The 22,443-nt window shown below is 26.5% G+C and overlaps 1 protein-coding gene across 2 annotated transcripts in view; it reads left to right on the forward strand.

Annotated features, from left to right (window-relative positions):
- The window catches only part of LOC107066628 (ADAM metallopeptidase with thrombospondin type 1 motif A), a 101,007-nt gene that overhangs the window by 56,466 nt on the left and 22,098 nt on the right, over nt 1-22,443 (forward strand). Inside the window, exons 1-3 of one of the 2 annotated variants that reach the window (XM_089177817.1) lie at nt 15,630-16,086; nt 16,216-16,480; nt 18,089-18,296. In XM_089177817.1, coding sequence (XP_089033943.1) covers nt 16,044-16,086; nt 16,216-16,480; nt 18,089-18,296 — 516 coding nt within the window. In that variant the 5' untranslated portion in view covers nt 15,630-16,043. Of the gene's footprint in view, nt 1-15,629; nt 16,087-16,215; nt 16,481-18,088; nt 18,297-22,443 lie in introns of those variants that run through there. The other variant, XM_015321437.2, reaches the window with a different exon arrangement.

Below are 22,443 nucleotides of genomic sequence, written 5' to 3' on the forward strand. Positions count from 1 at the left end.
TACGATGGCACATATAAACTCAAGAACGTATTCACTTATACATACTTTCATATATAGATGTACGTATGTATATATATGTACAACAAATCCTCTTTTCGGAATGAGTTTTATTCATGACCAAGCACTGTGTTCTTTTTAAACTGCCACTGTGTGTACAACACCGAGGGAAAAATATTCGTCTCGTGGAATACGTATAATATAACATTCGTGAATAATAAATTGACGCGAGACGAATTCTTTAGGGGGAGACTGGTTGGAAACCGGTGCGGGAACGTACTAAGCTTTATGCGAAGCTTATGCGAACACCAAGCTCGATTAAATGTTTCATTATTAAAGCGTTTACATTGTCCAAATGACATGGAACGTATTATATATATGATGTGTATGCGTGTATGTGTGTGTATGTACCTATGCATTTAAATTTGTTATCGTTGATATTCCCAAAACGGGAAGTACTTCGTTTAACATGCGAATTAAGTTGAAATTTCATACGCCTTGTTCATTTGTGATTTTTATTTTCTCTACTTACTTTCATTTTTTTCTTTTTTTTCTTTTTTTTCTGTCCTAACGATAATTTTACAATTAGTCATGTTTTTCCTCTTGATTTTTAAACGACAACGAAAGTGAATCGTTAGAGAGAGAGAGAGAGAGAGAGAGAGAGGTGATGATGATGATGATGATGATGATGATGATGATGATGATGATGATGATGATGATGATGATGATGATGATGATGATGATGATGATGATGATGATGATGATGATGATGATGATGATGATGATGATGATGATGATGATGATGATGATGATGATGATGATGATGATGATGATGATGATGATGATGATGATGATGATGATGATGATGATGATGATGATGATGATGATGATGATGATGATGATGATGATGATGATGATGATGATGATGATGATGATGATGATGATGATGATGATGATGATGATGATGATGATGATGATGATGATGATGATGATGATGATGATGATGATGATGATGATGATGATGATGATGATGATGATGATGATGATGATGATGATGATGATGATGATGATGATGATGATGATGATGATGATGATGATGATGATGATGATGATGATGATGATGATGATGATGATGATGATGATGATGATGATGATGATGATGATGATGATGATGATGATGATGATGATGATGATGATGATGATGATGATGATGATGATGATGATGATGATGATGATGATGATGATGATGATGATGATGATGATGATGATGATGATGATGATGATGATGATGATGATGATGATGATGATGATGATGATGATGATGATGATGATGATGATGATGATGATGATGATGATGATGATGATGATGATGATGATGATGATGATGATGATGATGATGATGATGATGATGATGATGATGATGATGATGATGATGATGATGATGATGATGATGATGATGATGATGATGATGATGATGATGATGATGATGATGATGATGATGATGATGATGATGATGATGATGATGATGATGATGATGATGATGATGATGATGATGATGATGATGATGATGATGATGATGATGATGATGATGATGATGATGATGATGATGATGATGATGATGATGATGATGATGATGATGATGATGATGATGATGATGATGATGATGATGATGATGATGATGATGATGATGATGATGATGATGATGATGATGATGATGATGATGATGATGATGATGATGATGATGATGATGATGATATTATTATTATTATTATTATTATTATTATTATTTTGATTTTTAATTAAACGTCAATGAAAATAATAAGACTATCTGTGTGTGTGTGTGTGTGTGTGTGTGTTACAATGTAATATATTATACAAAAGTAATGAAATATTTACGAGGAAAAAATAAAATATTTATTTTTTATATATTATATATATATTCATATAATGTAAATTATGAAAAAAACGACGTGGTGGTCTACCAATAAGCAAGAAGCACAACCGTATATAATTGTTTTTAACTTTAAAAAAAGATTAACCCTTGACATTGGAATACGTTGAATTTTAACGTTTAACCGAAGGACACAAGTTGGTCGACGAAACGTTTCGAATTTCTTCGTTGAAGGGGGTCCCGTCACACCAAGAGCCGCCTTTAGCCTAAATTCGTGAAGGTTTTCAAAAACGTTTTAATTCAGAAAGACCGACGACGGGAACTCATTGTACCGTTTCATCGCGATTTGTTCCGTTTTCAACCGATATCAATTTTGTTGTTTTTGTTTCTTTTTTTATTTGTTATTTTTTTCGGATTTATTTTTCTTTTCTTTTTTTTTCTTCCCAGCGATTATCCCCACCCCACCATATTCTCGTTCCTGCCTTCGTGTGAATCACTATTTTTTGTGGGTAGGGGAAATAAAATTAAAGAACAGAGAAGATACGAAAAGAGATTAGCAAATAATTATTTATTCGAAATAATAAAGAAACTGATTGTTTATTAAAAAAAAAAACTAATGTGCAAGTCGATTTTTTCATTATTTCGAAAAAATTAATTAGGTTTATAGCATATTAGTCAATTTAAAAAATATAAATATAATTAAGTTAATCAATGGATTTCTATTAATACGTCAACGTATAAATAATTTGATTATATCAATTTTTTTTGTTTTTGTGTTCAACCGAACTTAATTACAAAAATATATGGGATATTCCATACTAAATCAACCACATTTGACCCTAACCCTTTTCGATTTGGCTGAAAGTTTTTTATCCTATTTTACCCTATGAGAAACAGTTCTCAGAATTTTTTCAAATTTTTTTACCAAACCCAAAAAAAATAATTAATTTAAAAAAAAAATGGCTCTTTATTTTTTAAATAACTATAACTTCTTCAAAATTCAACCTATTAAAACGTTTTTTTTTTAATTTTTGTTTTTAAATGTACTTTCGGAAAAAAAATACAAAAAAATTTTAAGATTATAAACTCCCTGAAATTTTCACATTTTTTGAGAAAAACCGTTATTTTCTCGAAGTTCGCCATTTTTCATTTTTTTTTTATTTTCTAAAAAAAAACTTTGACTATTTCTGCGATTGTACCCTCCAATCCCAGAGTGGGCCGAGTTAGTTTTTTATTTTTTTTATTTGATTGAAAAACTTGTAGGTTGAGACTATAAATTGAGTATATAATATTGTAAAATTGTTTAATTGCATTAATTTTATTATATAAACAAAGGTTTCAAAAAAGAAAATTAAAAATTTTTGTTTAATTAAATAAAAAAGAATAAAAAACTAACTTGGCCCACTCTGGGGTTGGAGGGGACAATCGCAAAATTATACAAAGTTTTTTTTTAGAAAATAAAAAAAAATGAAAAATGGCGAACTTCGAGAAAATAACAGTTTTTCTTAAAAAATGCGAAAATTTCAGGGAGTTTATCATCTTAAAATGTTTTTGTATTTTTTTCTCGAAAGTACATTTAAGAACAAAAATTTAAAAACAAAACGTCCCAATAGGTTGAATGAAGAAGTTATAGCCATTTAAAAAAAAAAAGAGCTATTTTTTTTTTAAATTAATAATTATTTTTGGGTTTGGTAAAAAATTTAAAAACATTCTGAGAACTGTTTTTCATAGGGTAAAATGGGATAAAAAACTTTTAGCCAAATTAAAAAGGGTCAGGGTCAAAAGTGGTTGATTTGGTTTGGAATACTCCATATATATTCATTTATTGTCTATAAATAGACTTACTCTAATTTTTCATAATTAATCAATCGCAATTATCATTAATTTTTTTTTTAGCCAATTTTGATGATTTGAATGAAACATTAAAATTATTTTTTGTAAGATATTAATTATTATTACCTATTATTATAAATAAAAAAAACAACGTTAAATAACTCACAAATTGTGTGATATTTCATCTAAAAAAAAAATTGTATCTTACATCCAATTTAAAAAACATAAACATTCCAAATATAAAGTTAAAAAACAATAAAATAATGAATTGATTGAACGAACAAAAACATATATAAAGAAAGATAGAAAGAGAGAAAAAGAAAAAAAAGAAAAAAAATATAATAGAAAAGAGATAATGTGACATGAATGAATGAGGTGGCGGTGGAGGGTGTGAGAGTAAGGGGGAAGAAAACCGATAATCGTAACCTAAGTATCGGGAATGATATCGTAACACGATTCTATGCGAAGTTAAAACGTATACAACACAACGTTAATACTTAATCTCATTTTTTTTCTTTCTTACGAGATTAATGATTTCATTCATTTATAAACAACTTCAACAACAACAAAAATAATATCAACAACAATATCAATAACAACACATCACAGTTATCACCATAATCGTTATCATCGATCACGAGTACGAAAGTACGAGAGTATCGAGTAGTATGATCATAAACACCAGAAGTAGTATAGTAACAGTAACAAGATTCCTATATATAAAAAAACGATTTATCGATGTTCGATATCATCATTCCTATTAGATCCAAATCACCTTTACAACCTTGGATGAATTACCTCGATACACGTGTATACCACCAGGTGTTATTAGGGTAAATCATTAGTTCGTACGTTTAATGTGTTTTATTTCCGATAGCTTCAGATTTATTAAAATAAATTAATAAAAATAAAGATTATTATATTTAATATTTAATAATTCAATATATATTCAAATATTTAATAAATTACAAAATACAATTTAAATATATTTTAATTTTTAAAAATGTTTATTAATTTATTAATTTAAAACGCGCGAATTTTGTTTGAATCCACCCTAATATATAATACATATATACGTATTTACGCACATGGAATATATACATACGTATATGGGATAATAACCATCTACATCAAAGTGACAAAGGAAAAAGAAATTGATAAAAAGAAAGAAAGAAAAAAAAAGAAAAGAAATAAAAGAATAAATAAAAACAAAACGTAAATTCCGTCGTTTTGATGATGTTGATTCTGATGACTATGATCCTGATCCTGAAGGAAGAATAATAAGAATAATAATAAGAAAAAGCATATGTGGATGCAAATAAGGATGCATAAGGCCGGAAAATCGAAGCTTTGGAGATCGACGAACCATGCTCGTTTCGTTCCTCTCTTCCTCCTCCCCCTCCCCGTCTCTTCTCCTCCTACTTCTTCCACCTTTCTTCGAGGAATCAGCCCTCCGGCATGGTAAACCTGTTAAGCTTCAGATGAGCTGGCAATCAGGCACGAATTTCGAAAGAACGAGGAGAACATTCTTTTTCCTGTTTTTTTTTTTCTTTTTTTAAGTGAAAACTTCTTTAGAATCTGGGTGATTTGGAAATTGGTGAATCGGAAGTGTGTAAAATACGATGAAACGGAAATCGTCATTAAAAAGAGACAAACTCATAATATATATATATGGGATTTAGCTTGCAAGAGGAGAATAAGATAGAAGACCAGCATACAATTGTTTCTTATTATATTGGCTTATTCTTTTTGCAGTGTTTCGTAGCCTCCCCCTCCCCCACTATTCTTGTATACTAATCGTTGTATAATGTGTGTGCTTGCGTGTGCGCCTGCATATGCTCTGATTCGAGCGCTACGTGTGAAAATCTGTATGAGTGTACGTAGATCAATTAGTTCTTTGAATGGACACTAGATGGTAAATTATAAAAATAAAATATATTTTTATATGAAATATAAATTTGCCGTAATAATCCACCTAGTTAATAGAATTTAGGATTATAACGTTCTCAGTTTTTGTTTTTTTTTTACTTTTTTTTTATTTAATTGTTTATAACAAAGGTATATTTATTTTAATGTTCCTGCGCAGTGATGATTTCGAGGACAAAATTCTAATCTAATAAAACATAAGTTTTATAGTATATTATTATTTATTAAAAATTAATTAATATTCAAATTACGGTAATAGGTATTTAATATTTAAAACACACAATGAATATATGTTTAAATGATTATAATTATTAATACAGAACAATAATGAATTTAATAAACCTTATTTAATTGTTAATTATTCGAAAAAATGTGTATACTAATTTAGAAGCACTGGGTAATAATGTTCGGAGCACCGTTCTCTTTGAAATTCACTTTCAGACTGACATATTGGTTTCTATCAAAATTCTTTTATTAAATATATTGTTTATATGATTTTCCGATAGTTGCACATGTGAACCCGAAGTTTGTCGTAGATACTTGAAGTTAACCAAAGATACTCGAAGTTCACCGAAAATACCCGAAGATCTTAATAATGTTATTACTTAATTATACTTTTTGTTTTGTTTTGTTTCTGTTTTTTTCTGAACGAGATTGATAGAAAGAAATAAATTAATTATGAACATTTGAAATATTATTCATAATATAATATTTAACAAAGATAATAAAATATAATGAATATATAAATGAAAGAGATAATATGTATATGTAAGACAGAAAGAAAAGGAAGAAAAAAAACCAAAAAAAGAAAACTATGTATAATGGAGTACATAAAAGCGATTACGAGAATGTAATTACACAGCCTCCGGGATCTCTTTCTCTGTTTTCTTTCTTTACTCGTTCGAATTTCAATCGTTATTAACCTCCTCGATGGTATTATCGAACTACGTGATCGCAAACATGCTACGTACATACAAATGGAGTTAAAGTGGTGGGAGGATGTTGGAGGTTGAAGAAGAATATAGAAGAAAAAAAAAGATAGGCCGCCCTTGTTAAGGGCCCACCCTCGATGATAAAAAGAGACCCCCCCCCCTTCTTTACCCTATTGCCATACCTTTCCATAAAATCTCTTTGATCTTCTCTTTCGTAATCTTAATTCTCAACAACGTGGGTGCTGTCTTTGAATTTCTATGGGGGTAATGGGGGAGTACATTACGGAACAAGACTTCACTAACTTCAGGATGCAAAGGATTATATTCCTTTTTTGATACATATATACACAACCATATCGTAACACTTAGATTATTATAATATTTTAACAATCCTTTACTTTAAAATGTTAGATAACAAATATAAATTATTGTAAATAATTACACGCAATTTTGTAATTGACATGCGTTTCACATGAATTGTTATTTTATTTATATTTATATTTAATAAATAATTACATGTTATTTCATTTATGTTAGTTATTATTTTTTTTTTTATAGAACGGTAGATAAAAGCTTGCAATCAAAGTTTGCTCAAATACAGTATGTGACTCATTTTATATTCTGATAACAAAAGTTTGGATGATCGAATAAACGATGTTAATCGACGTTCTATTGTATATGTATTGTTAAAATTAGATTCCTTTATTTTATTATAAGTATTGTCTTTGCTTATCTAATTTTATATATCAATTTAATTACCATTTCTATATTTTTATTTATTTATTTTGAAAACTATTTAAATATCTTGTCTAAACAATAAAGAAAATTTTTTCTCAATAATTTAAATAGATTACCAATATTTACAATACAAGTTATATATATGTATATATACATTATATACTGATACTGTATCACAAATCCCAGCTGCTACTAATTAAGAAAAAAAAATAAAATAATAAGAAAACTTACTAAAAAAGTGATTTAAAAATATCCACCAATTTCTATAAATAACAATAAAAATAAAGAAATATTATATTAACCCATAAAAAAAAAAATAACAATGCCTCTGGTACGTATATTTAACCGAATAATACGATCGAGATAAATATAATATCAAAGATAAATGATCGATCGACTGATCGATCAATCGATCGTTCGATCGATCGAAGTTTGCAGACCGCACGGCGCCCGAGTAAATTTTCGAATTGAACCTACATATAAAAAACATGTTTATCGATGAGAATAATGAACTCTCCCCCATGTATATCTGTGTGTGTGTGTGTGTGAGTTTGTAAGCAAAAGATCGATCGATCGATATATAAAAGTCATTGACTCGGTTTGATCGGCCCAGAATAACGGACGCAGTAATCGAGTTGGAACTCACGCCATATTCCTATCTTCTTTCTTACGTACATACATACACACATACATATACACATAACACATATGTATATATATGTGGATAAGTATGGACACATAAACATTTGAGATTTGTTCTGTCTACTTCTTTCTCTCTGTGTGAAAAAAATGCATTTGTAAAGATTGATCAAAAGCAAAGGCCTGTTATTACAGGTTATGTTCAAAATGACAGACATTACTCGATCTCTTTCGATTATTATCGAACGATTTTGAAATAATCGATTAGTAATAATAAGTTTTCTTCTTTTTTTTTCAATATATATATTTATGTAATTTGTTGTAATGATTATTATAATATATTGATATGTTGATCGTTTATTTTTTTTTAAGTGGGTAATAGTCAATTTTTTTTTTAAGAATGAAATATCACACACACCTATATATATATATTAGGGTGGGTCAAAAAAATGACTTTTTTTTTTTCAAGTGCCACGGAAAAATAGGTTGCTAGACACCTTAAAAAAATTCTCACCAAATATGAGCTCTTAATTTTAATAGGAAGATCCTCCGCATCGCAGTTTTTTATTTTTTTCTCAGTCCAATAGAATAAAATTCATACCTCATCATTAATTGATTGTACAGAAAAATGTTCTGGAAGAATTTTGTAGGAAATTTAATGCTCTACAAAAAAAGTATCTTATATTTTTTCCGTAAACCTCACCATTTGAATGATATTGAAGATTTAAAAGTTTGATTATTTTAAGACAAATTTCATTGTTGTTTATGAATTTTATAACTCGACAATAAATGACTATTATAAAATGCGCAATACAAATTTTTGTAGGAAATTAACTGCTCCTTAAAAATGGTGTCTTATGTTTTGGCGATTAAATTAAGCGTTCAAAAGATATTCAGAGACAAAAATCAGTACACATGAAAGTTTGATGATGATTTTTTTTTTATTTTGCTAAAAAAAGAAAACTTATACGTAATATAAAAGTTATAACACTGAAAAGTATACGTAATTATAATGAAGTAGGAAAATTTTAAAATTATCCTACGTAATAAAAAAGGTAAATATCAATTTTCTTAATGTTAATTAAGAGAAATCGAAGATAATCGATGTTAACTCTCACTAAAAAGTTTTCAAATCTTCCGCCTGTTTTCCTGTTCAATTCGAATATCCAATGATAATAATCATTGGAAAGTTATCTATTTCTTACCTTATAATTTTCTTTCAGTGAAAGTTTATTTTAAATATTTTTTTATATTTATCAATATATATATTTTTGTTAGAAATAAATCAAATCTCATTTGACATATATACTTAAATATTGTATGTATTATATAAAATAACCATCTCTTTTTATGTAATTGTTATATAAAAAAAAGCATTTCGATAAAAAATCCTTACTAACACAAATTACAATAATCACTTATAAATAAAAAAATAATATTTTAATAATATAGTATAACGATGTAATAAAAATAAATTTTTTTTTTAAAGAGTGCTTGTAGTGCGTCAAATATAATAAAAATATAATAATTTATATTTTTACTTGGAAGTAGAAAAAAGTAATTATGTCTTTTTTGCAAAAAAATTATATCAAATTGAAAATTGAATAATCTTAAAAGATATTTCTTTTCTATAAATATTTTAAAACAGCGCGTATTACAAGAAAATATTAATCGTTCCAAATTATCAAAACACATATATATATATATATATATTTTGACGGATTTTGACGGAAGATTGAAATGTAATGCATTTAAGTTTTTTTTTTGGTATATATTTATTACATAATATATAAATGTCATTCTGTTTTACAATCTTTCTTCATCTTAAAGGGTAACTTACAAATTTTCTCCTTCCAGAACTTCTCAGGTTTTTCAGTAAAAAACTTTATGCCACCTATCGAAAATCGGCACGAACTTTTCGAACAACCCAATATATATAAATTACACGTATATATGTTTAACAAAATAGAATGTAAATTATTCTTAATATTTTTATTTTTGGTTTCGTTTTACTTTCATTTTTACTATAAAAAATCTAATAAATAAAAATGGAAGAATAAAGAATAACAAAAAAGAGAAAAAAGAAAAAAAAACAAAATTCTTAAAAAATATGTATTCACGCATGTTTGTAAAAAAATAAAATAAAATAAAAAAACGTACATACACACACATATATATATATATTATACATATTATATATGTGTATAAACCTAAAGATAAATCTGATGTGAGATTGGTTTTGAAAATTATTAGATAAATCGCTTGACGCCCGTATATAAGAATATTTCTTTCTTAAATCTTTTATGTTAGGGAAAGGGGAATTTGTGTTCTCGCTAGAGATCATGCTTTACCTCCGACCCCGGAGTTCGCTTTCTCGTTGGAATTCCATAATCTTTTCGATCGGTTATCCGACGCTCACGAAGTTCTTTTCTCTCTTTCTCTCTTTCACTCTCTGTCGTGCACGTTCTCTCACATTTTGTATAGCAGAATTACGTTGTAAGAGAGATCTCATAGAAAAACAGGTAAAAATGGAAGAAGAAGAAGAAGAAGAAGTAATGGGGTGAAGGTGGGTAGTGGTGATGTTTTATTTGAGATAAGTTGTATATATATATTTAAAATCGTGAATTAAAAATAAAAAATTTCGAACGATGGGTGAACAAGATCTGAAGATATTTTCAATATGTTGTTTCTTTTTTCTTTTTTTTATCTCGATTCATTACCGATTATTTTTTGACAATTGAAAGTATCTTTTCCTTTTTTATTTTTTTTTTTTTTTTTCTATTAACACTTTTACTGCCATGTTAGTCATATACGACCGGCCACAGTTTCTCCTAAGACGCCACGGTGGTCATTGGTAACCGCAGTGTATGAACCTTTTACAATTGTAAAAAATTAAATGAAAATTAAAAATTAGTGTATTTGAATATGACCGATATATAGAAGATACTTTGAAATAAGAAGTTCCCTGTTAAACAATTAAAATTTTTTATTAACATCAATTTATTATTATTTTGCAATTATATTCTTTGAATAATAGAAATAATGCCGTGGCGTCCTGGGCAAAACATATGATTTTTGCGTGGAAGTCAAAGGGTTAAATAAAAAAAAATTCTCACACTAGAAAAAAAATAGTACTTAAAAATAATGATTTTTAACTGTGTATTCATTTTCGTAAGACCACACGCAAATACGTAAAATTTTTTTCTATTTTTTGTTTTGTTTTATTCATTAATAATATAAATAAAAAATTTATCGTTAGATCAATTTAATATAAATTTCGTATATTTATCATTATAGACTCATTCTTTAAAAATTAGATCATCATTCCAAATTCAAATACACGTTTTTGTTGCGTTTAATAAATTCTTTTTTGTTATGCACGTGTAAATTTTCTTTTACTTTGTTTTTAGTTATTTTTATTTTTGTAGAAAACAAGGATGATCCAACGGTACGGTGTAGTGTCTGAAAGCAATTGAGATTAATTTATTTTTTAATAATCAACGTTTTATATAAATGATAAACACATCCAAGTATCTTTTGATATGATCGTTTAGTATACTATAAATTTCTTCTCGATCAGATTTGATAGATGTAAATATAAGAGTATTATAAATTTAGTCGATGGAAAGAGAGAGAGAAGTCTAACATAAGCGTTTTCTCGATGATGATGATGATGATGATGATGATGATGATGATGATGATGATGATGGCGATGCGTGAAAGATATCCTGAAAATATATCTTAAAGACGTCTTTGTTTGCCCTGTAACCGGAATAGACACGCATCTTTCACCTTGACACGAAAGAAGTTTATATAAATGTGTGTCGAGAAACCTTTTTTTCTTTTTTTTGTAATGCTATTTCAAAAAAATTAATTACAATTTTTAACATCGTTTAAATCTTATAATAGAGATATGATTCTATATATATATATATATATATATATATATTATTATTATTCTATATATATATAAAGTAAACGATTTACACCACTTTGTTTAGCATTTAACTAAAATATAGAATTATATAACAATAAAATCATACATTTCTACAATAAAATGCATATCAATTTTAAAAATTAATTTGCCTAATTCTAAAATGAAATTTTTTCATATAACAATTAGGAAGGCTTATGCATTACAATAAAATATCAATTATTTCACTCACTACAAAATATACAATACACATTCATAATTTGTATAATAAATAAGTTTATTTAATTTGCTTTTACGTATGCGTACGTGTGATGAATATATGCAATGGTATTAAAAAAAAAAAAAGAGAAAGAACAAAAGAACGAAGTGGAATAAAAAATAAAAAAATAAAGAAATAGAAAGAACGAAAATACTCGAGGAGAGTGAATCTTTTTTTTCTTTCTATTTTTCTTTTCTTTTTACAAACATCCATCATATCGGGGACCACTTTCGCAGCTCGTAGATTAGAAAAGAGTATAATTTTCTTCTCCACGCTTGGAGCCCTGAAGGCGCCAGAAGGCGTCAATAATATAGACGGGCCTGTTTGTCTGCCACTGTCTAAGATACTTATAAAACCTTTTTGAATCAATATTTCTTTCTTTCATTCTTTATATATTTATTTTTCTTCTTCTTCATCTTCTTCTTTTTCTTCTTTTTTCTACATGTATGTGTAGACATTTAAAACGTATAATTCAGTTAATTCGTGAAATAACTGGGAAAAAATACACGTAATCATTATAAATAATAATAATATACTTAAATTCATTGTTTCAACAACAACAACACAACTAAATAACTAGGTAAATGTATGAATTCGCAAGAACGAAATTAAAATTTGATTTCAAGTATTGTAGAACAAAAATATTTTTTGATTTTCTTTTTTTTTATATCTTTCTATAATAGCTGCATTCTAATAAATTGAAAGATAAAAAATACATACATACGTATATATGAGTGTTTGTTTTTTTCGTGTTATGACTGTTTTAAACAAAAATTGATCATCTAGTATCCAGAAAGAATTTTTCTATTAATTTTACAAATTATAATTTTTCAATTTTTCATCGATAAAATAATAAAATATGCAAATAAAATAAACGCGAACAATGGACTACTTTTATTTTATTATATTATATTTATTCTTAATTTTTTATTTATTTCTTTTGTGCCCCTTGAAATAGTTATACTATCGACTTTGAACGTAACAACGTTGAAAGTCACTAGGAAAATTATTTTATCCCCACCATACAAATTCCGTTTATAATCTGATCTATTAGAAGTCAATTTTTTTCTCTTCTTTTTTCTTTTTCTTGGACCCAATGATTAAACCAGAAGAATTATTTAACCTCCGCCAACAAATTCCATCATTTATCTGATCCTACGAAATCAAATTGTTTTTCTTTTCTTTTCTTTTTTCTTCGATCAAATGATCAAACGCGAAAGTTATTTTATCCCCTTTACCATCACCCCTCCCCTCCCCATCAAACTAATTGCATCACGAATCACAATGGTATTTATTTTCTTTTTTTTCTTTTAATTCTCGGACAAAATGATCAATAGGAAAATTATTTTATTCCCGTTAACAAACAAATTATACTATTACCTACTAATCGTCATCAATATAATGATTCCGTTTAATAACATTTATTTCTTTGTATATCGAGAATATATATATTGTATAATTATTTTACCCCTACCACCAACAAAGATTATCAATAAAATTTAATAATGAAATATCTTACTTTTCCATAAGCTATAAATCTTCGTCGTGCTATTCATCGAAATATTTTCATTACTTGGAACTCTAATATAGATTTATAAAACCTGAAATTCTAATGGAAAAAAATGAAGAAAAATATTTTAACTATTTTATTATTATTATTATTATTTCGTTAATATAAACCTATAAAACCTGAAATTCTAATGAAGAAAAAAAATAGAAAAAATGTAAAGAAAATGTTTTAATTATTTTTATTATTATTATTATTATTATTATATTTAATATTTATTATTATAATAATAAATAATAATATAAATAATATATAATATATAAATAATAATAATAAATTTTTATAACATAATTTAATTATTAATTAATACTATTTAATATAAATAATATACAATTATAAATAATATTAAAATAATTAAATAATTTATTATTATATTTAATTATTATTATCCTTATATCTATCCTTATAATATCCATCATCATCATCATCATCATCATCATCATCATCAACAACATCAACATCATCATCATCATCATCGTCATCGTCATTATTATTATTATTATTATTATTATTATTATTATTATTATTATTATTATTATTATTATCATTATTATTATTATTATTATTATTATTATTATTATTATTATTATTATCATTATTATCATTATTATTATTATTATTATTATTATTATTATTATTATTATTATTATTATTATTATTATTATTATTATTATTATTTCGTTAGAAAATTGTTCGATCACTCAATCGATAGATCAATTATTTCCTCAGATCGTTAATTTTCTATCTCGAAGATGCATCGACACTTCTGTCACTTGTAATGTAACAAACTTATCTCTATACGTATATATATGTGTGTGTATCTATGTATAATATATACTTATGTATGTTGAATCAATTGATATGATGTGGGTTAATCGATTTCATGAAAGAATTTGCGCAATCGTTGCGGATCGCCAGACAAGTTATCGAAGGAGAGCGGAAGATCGAATCTCGCGTGCAGTCAGGGTCGTATTCAAATTTTTCAAGGCCTTAATCCTATGCATAAATATTATTTCAAAATAAATATTTTTATTTTTATTCGTATTTTTTCTTTTTTTTTTTTTAAATTTGCCGAAAACATTCATCTCGATAATTTACATCTGATTTATAGAAGTAAAATAACGATATAACATAACTCGTATTTCCGTTAATTTTCGGGTAGTATAATACGCATTAAATAAATAAAAGTAATATAACATTTTTTTTCTTTTTTTAATTGAAACTTAAGTAACGAAAATTAGTGGAAGATTTTTCTTTTTTTCTTTTCTTTTTACGATTTGTACTTTTAACAAATATATATACAAATGACTAAGAACAAATTTTAATTTATTAAAATAAATATTAATTATTATAGATATATATACATATATATTTACATTATTGATATATAATATCAATTTGATATTTTTCAATTTCTTTATATATATATATATTTCTATATTTTTACTATATTGATACTTACACTTATCATCATAATGTATCATGTTCACGTTGATGTATCACGTCAGCAAAAAAAAAATAACATATAATTTTTGTAGAAAATTGATTGTATTTTCTTCTATTAATAAAAAAACAAGAAATAGAAAAAAATATTGATACTTGAGAGAATCAATATTTGCTCGAAAATATGGTGCGGCCCCCTCCCTCTCCTACCACCCCTTCTCAAGAAAAGTAATCTTACATTTTGTAATTTGTTATTACGGCCCTGTTGGTGACTGCGTGCTCGCATATCAGAAAATTCGAAACGAAAAGCACTCTGACGCAATGATATATTATCTCTAGACACAAGTCCTTTAACAGTTTTCTCTTCTAATAATAAATAATATCGAAATAGAAACGATGCATATTAATCGATTGGACAAGTTGATCAATCGATCGGTGTAAAATCACGCGTCTACAGTGACACACGTGTCTTCTGATTTTATTGTTTCATACAAATTGTTTTTTTTTATTTAAAACCAATTTTTTAGTTCACATTTAACTAGAATTATTAAAATTAAAAATTCCACGTCAAATTTATTGTTCTTCTTTAATTAAATCGCATGGTTATAAAAGAAATGGTCATAATAGAATGAATAAATCCAAATATTCGTTCTTTCACCGAACAAATATTTGTTATTTGTTGACAAACGACCATGCGAATCTTGACACTGTCCAATTTCGTTCTTTCACGGTAACATATATACATATATAGATATACAAGTAACCTTCTCAGGTAATACGGTTAAAATAGATTCTTAAAAAATACTGTGTTGCGAAACTCCCATAGTTCATCATTCTTTTAAGATAATTTTATTTTCAAATGTAATGGTAAATAAACAAAAATCATGTTATCCAACAGTGCTGTAAAAAAATGTGTTGCACACAAAAGTTAGTCGCAATTTTTTTCTTTATGATGCTGTATTGTAAGATGGGTTATACCATTATACAAACACGTAAAATTTCACTTCGTTTTGCGTATAAATAATAAAATTTGTTTATAATAATTATTTTTTACAGATTACAATACAGATGAGATAGCAGCACCAGTTTTATTAAGGGACGACAATTCGGGAGAAAAAATTTACGTTGGTGATCGTACACGAGAACGTAGATCGTTAACGGTGAAAACGTCGATGGATCGTTTTAAAGAGGATTACGATGATGATGGTGGTGGTGGTGTTAGTAGGAGTAGGAAGATCAGGAGAGAGGAAAATTACGCGGAAGAGGAATTCACGCAATTCGTCGGTCACAGGGAACATCGTAATTCTCTTCGGGACAGCCGGTATATATCATATTTTTATTATTTTTCTTTTTCTTCTACTTCTACTTCTTCTTCTCGTTCTTCTTCTTCTTCTTCTTCTTATTATTATTATTATTATTATTATTATTATTTAAATTTTATTTTCATAATTTCTTACTTAATCGTTACATAATATTCCAGATATCCATCTATAAATTTATTTCTGGAGAGATAATTTAAAATAAGAAAATTGAAATTTGATATCAAAGTAATATAAGAAAAGAAAAAAGATTTTTTTTTTTAGTGAATTTCGTTTTAATACCTTTCTATAATACTGTGAAATGTGTGTATGCTTTTTTGTTTTCCGTTAACCCTTTGAGTGCTGAATACTTTTAACTAAAATGTTCTGTAGGAACGGAATAATTTATTAATAATAAATTATATTTAATAATTAAAGTTTCTCTTTCTGAATATAATTTAATTCATTAATATCAATATTACATTATTTTAAATTAATATTAACAAACACGTATATGCGTTGAAAGACCACGCCAGTAATTGTTACCAAACGGATATATGCGTCTATAGCACTCTAAGGATTAATTATATCTAAAAATATTCTTTATTACATAGAATAAAATATTTTATTTAAAATCTATAAATTTGTTGTTTAATAGTTAAATATGGCTTATCTCTCTGAATTACATATATATATAAGTTAACGTTAAATTGTATAATATGCAGGGTAATTCTTGGAACAGAGGCGGGTAATAATTTCTTTTTAAGTAACAATAGAAAAAAATCATAAAGGAAAAAGTTATATGACACAACAAATTTCAACTTTCTATGACCTTACTTTTTTTGAAAATGCATCGATGCACCCGCTAGATGCAGTTATACTTTTTTTTAAATAGAACTTTATTTTTTTTTTTACACTATTCGAATCCTTTTTTTATTCTGCATAAAAAAGCATAACGTTAAGGTCATTGAAATGTCAATAGTTTACGAGAAAATTGCTCGAAAATATACGAATATATATATATATTATACAGTAGTATATATAAGTAACGAACTTTCTTTTAAAATAAATTATATTGTATAAACATACATTTCTATATCCGTACGATTAGAAAATAGGTTATAACAAAAAAAAAAATAATCCTTTATGGGTTTAGATAAACGTATACAAAGATAGATAGATAGATACATATACACTTCGTTACGTTTCATTCACGGTCTGGAGAATTGTGTAACGTATAACTATACGTATATAACATGAAGTCGATACAAGAGATACCAGCAAAACGCAACACGCTATCTTGCATCATAAAGCATGCATACATTTGGAGGGTTAGCATTCCTAGGATACAATTTTATTTCTCTCTCTTTTTTTTCCTTTTAATATAAATTTATTTCATTTTCTTGTTGTTGTTTATTTTCTTTCTTGTTTTTCTTTTCTAAGAAAAACCTATTCTCCTTTTCTCTCTCCCTCTCTCTCTCTAGATTTTTATCCATCCATCCATCCATCCATCCATCCATCCATCCATCCATCCATCCATCCATCCATCCATCCATCCATCCATCCATCCATCCATCCATCCATCCATCCATCTATTTATCTATCTCTGTAAATTGTGATATCGTCCTTAGGTATTACTCTGTTGAGCGCAGACGAAATTATCCTAAGGAGGGATATCTCCAGGACTCGGAAATGGAATCTGATCCTTTCGTGGCTTGGAGACCGCAACGTGCATTACCGCGAGAATATTTTATCGAGATTATGGTAGTAGCGGATGAGAAGATGGCAGAGTATCACGGGGAGAATCTGGATAGTTACATTTTAGTATTGATGAGCACGGTAAGAGATTATCTTACAAGTTAATTTCTTCTTATCTTATTATATTTTCATCCTTTTTTTCTTTTACAAAAATAAAAAAAAAATAAAAGAACAAAATTTAATATTTACCATTTGTATAATATCTACATGAGTATATGCGTTTGTGTTTGTGTGTATATGTGTGTATGCAAGAGAGAGAGAGAGAGGGAGAGAAAGAAGATATAAAAATCAATATTTAATGCGTAATCTATCTTACGTATAAAATTAAAAAATAAATATTCTCAATATTCTAACTTTCCTATCTTATACACGATAAATAGTTATATAAATTAAATAGATGAACAGAAAAGATAAAAAGACAAATATATATATATATATTTATTTATTTATTTAATTATTTATTTTATTATTTTAATATTTATAATATTAATATTATATATTAGTTTATATTTATTATAATAATAAATTAAAAATAATTAATAATAAATAAGATAAAAATAATAAATTAAAAAATTATATAATTATAGTAATAATTAATATATATTAATATTATATATAATAATAATATATAATATATATTTCAGTACTATTACTTTTTATACGCGGGAACAATGGCGGGATTTGGTATTTGCGGCAATGAACTTTCGAGTTACTAATGCCAATTAATAATAATTACCTTTATACGTGTGAGAAAGAAAGATAAACGCTCAATATTTTGACTCATCTATCTTATGTGTTTAATATATACAATAGATAAAAAAGAAAAAAGAAGAAGAAGAAAAGAAAGAAAATAGATAGAAATAAATATTTGACATTGGTCTCTCACCTAAACATATATATATATATATACATATATATATATAAACATATATATATATATACCTAAACATATATATATATATATATATATATATATATATATATATATATATTGCTCAAATAAAAGTAAGAAAAAAAAAAGAAAAGAAAAAAAACATGAAATCCTTGAAAAACAAAACGACAAGCATAAAAGAAGGACCATCGATCTTGTAAATCCGCAGACGTTATGTCGCATTCGTTAAATATTATGCAAATATGTAGACCTGTAGTCTCTCGACACCCACTGTCTCTGTCCCCCCCATTCCCACCGCTCAAAGTCTAGTATACATATATATTTGTTCCTAAATAATCTCACATTCTCAGTTGTGGTTAAGGTAAGAACTCGGGTGAAGAACTTTCGACCATTAGTCATCTTGTATCAAGACAACCGTATATAAACGTGTAAAACCTCCTAACCGTGTACCAACTTCCGTCATTCAGTGAAATTTGATTATTTGTAAAAGTAAGTAGCTACTTTACTCAACTAGTCACTTTACAGAGAGTCAACAGATAGATAGATAGATAGATAGATAGATAGATAGATAGATAGATAGATAGATAGATAGATAGATAGATAGATAGATAGATAGATAGATAGATAGATAGATAGATAGATAGATAGATAGATAGATAGATAGATAGATAGATAGATAGATAGATAGATAGATAGATAGATAGATAGATAGATAGATAGATAGATAGATAGATAGATAGATAGATAGATAGATAGATAGATAGATAGATAGATAGATAGATAGATAGATAGATAGATAGATAGATAGATAGATAGATAGATAGATAGATAGATAGATAGATAGATAGATAGATAGATAGATAGATAGATAGATAGATAGATAGATAGATAGATAGATAGATAGATAGATAGATAGATAGATAGATAGATAGATAGATAGATAGATAGATAGATAGATAGATAGATAGATAGATAGATAGATAGATAGATAGATAGATAGATAGATAGATAGATAGATAGATAGATAGATAGATAGATAGATAGATAGATAGATAGATAGATAGATAGATAGATAGATAGATAGATAGATAGATAGATAGATAGATAGATAGATAGATAGATAGATAGATAGATAGATAGATAGATAGATAGATAGATAGATAGATAGATAGATAGATAGATAGATAGATAGATAGATAGATAGATAGATAGATAGATAGATAGATAGATAGATAGATAGATAGATAGATAGATAGATAGATAGATAGATAGATAGATAGATAGATAGATAGATAGATAGATAGATAGATAGATAGATAGATAGATAGATAGATAGATAGATAGATAGATAGATAGATAGATAGATAGATAGATAGATAGATAGATAGATAGATAGATAGATAGATAGATAGATAGATAGATAGATAGATAGATAGATAGATAGATAGATAGATAGATAGATAGATAGATAGATAGATAGATAGATAGATAGATAGATAGATAGATAGATAGATAGATAGATAGATAGATAGATAGATAGATAGATAGATAGATAGATAGATAGATAGATAGATAGATAGATAGATAGATAGATAGATAGATAGATAGATAGATAGATAGATAATTAGATAATTAGATAATTAGATAATTAGATAATTAGATAATTAGATAATTAGATAATTAGATAATTTGATAATTAGATAATTAGTTAGAGAGAGAGAAAGGAAGAAAAAAATAAAGAGAAAAGAAATAGTGATTTATATACAGGAATATATAATGGACGTTTGTCGTTGATTCAACTACTATAATTCATATTATTTTATCTTGAGATTAACAAGTGCTTCTTATTTTTATTTTTATTTTTTTATTTTTTTATTTTTTTATTTTTTTCTTTTTTTTGACTTCTATCTCAATGTTTCTTCTCTTTCTCATATTTCTTTTTCCTTTCACGTATACAAATGTATACTCATACACACACACTCATATATACACTCTCTTTCTCGTGGGAACCAATATAAAAAAAAAAATAAAAATAATATCAATGAAGAGAAAGCCATTAACGAATCTAGTCGTCCGTATAATAAGCTTCTTCTTCTCTTTCTCATTCTTTCTCTCGCTCTCTCTTTTTTTTCTTCTTTTTTTTTTTTATTCGTTGGTAAGAAAGATTAATGGAAATCGATAAAAGGGACTTATGAATTTAAAGGGACTACTACCCCATATCGAAAGGTTTTATCGAAGAAATTATTAATAAATAAAAGAAGAGAGAGAGAGAGAGAGAGAAGGAATGCACTGGATATGCATCGACACAACGACAAATCAAATATAAAAATAAAATTTTGATATGATCTGTTTGCTAGTGACAAGAAACTTTTGTGCTATCTCAACTTGTATAAAATTATATATATAGTGGGTGTAGAAAGTATTCGTACAGCGATCAATTTGAAATAAAATTTTGTAAAATTATAGTTTATTAACTAATTTTGTATAAATGATGAATTTATACATATTCTTGAAAGTCTCTTCAATAGATTTAATGAAGCAAAAAATAATTTTTTTGAATAAATTATAAAATTGACAAAGAAAACAATAAATCGGCAGAAACATACAAGCAATAAATATTCGTACAGTTCTTATTTCGAACTATTTGCAAAAGAGTTTTTATAAAAACCATAATGTAAAAACATCAGGTAATTTTTTTTAGTTATAATTGATCTCGTAAGTATGTTTGTAAGTATTATCGGCATCAGTTGAACTCAAAATTTTTGAAGATTAAAAATTATTTTTGGAAAATGGGAGGAAAACGTGTGGAAACAACGATAGAAGAAAGAAAAATAATTATTAATTTACATAATCAATGTAAAAATTTATTAGAAATATCGCGAATTAGAAAACAGATCCCGATCTACTATAGAAAGGTACTGATAGGTATGGATTAAGAAAGAACTGCAAAATAACTCGAGAAATGGACATCCACGAAAAATTAATCAGTACACTGGATGAGTTATCACAAGAATGAAAACAAAATCCAAATATTAGTACTAAAAATAGTCGAACATCTTAAAAATAATTTAAACATTGATATATCCTCTAGTACTGTACGTCTTTTAATGTTATTATATGCGAATTTCAATCTTTTCTTCCCATTCATTCATTCATTCGATCGTGTACGAATACTTTCTACACCCACTCTATATATATATATATATATGTATAAGTATTTAACTATATTGATATATTATAAATTTTTAACACGTTTGTCTAAATATTTTCCTCATTTTGTATATTTTCTTATTCGAACAAATGGAAATGTATTCATATATATTATATTATAATAGA

This window comes from Polistes dominula, unplaced genomic scaffold, assembly GCF_049000335.1.
Source record: "Polistes dominula isolate Pdom_NZ unplaced genomic scaffold, Pdom_raw_medaka contig_24, whole genome shotgun sequence".
NCBI classification, from domain to species: domain Eukaryota; kingdom Metazoa; phylum Arthropoda; class Insecta; order Hymenoptera; family Vespidae; genus Polistes; species Polistes dominula.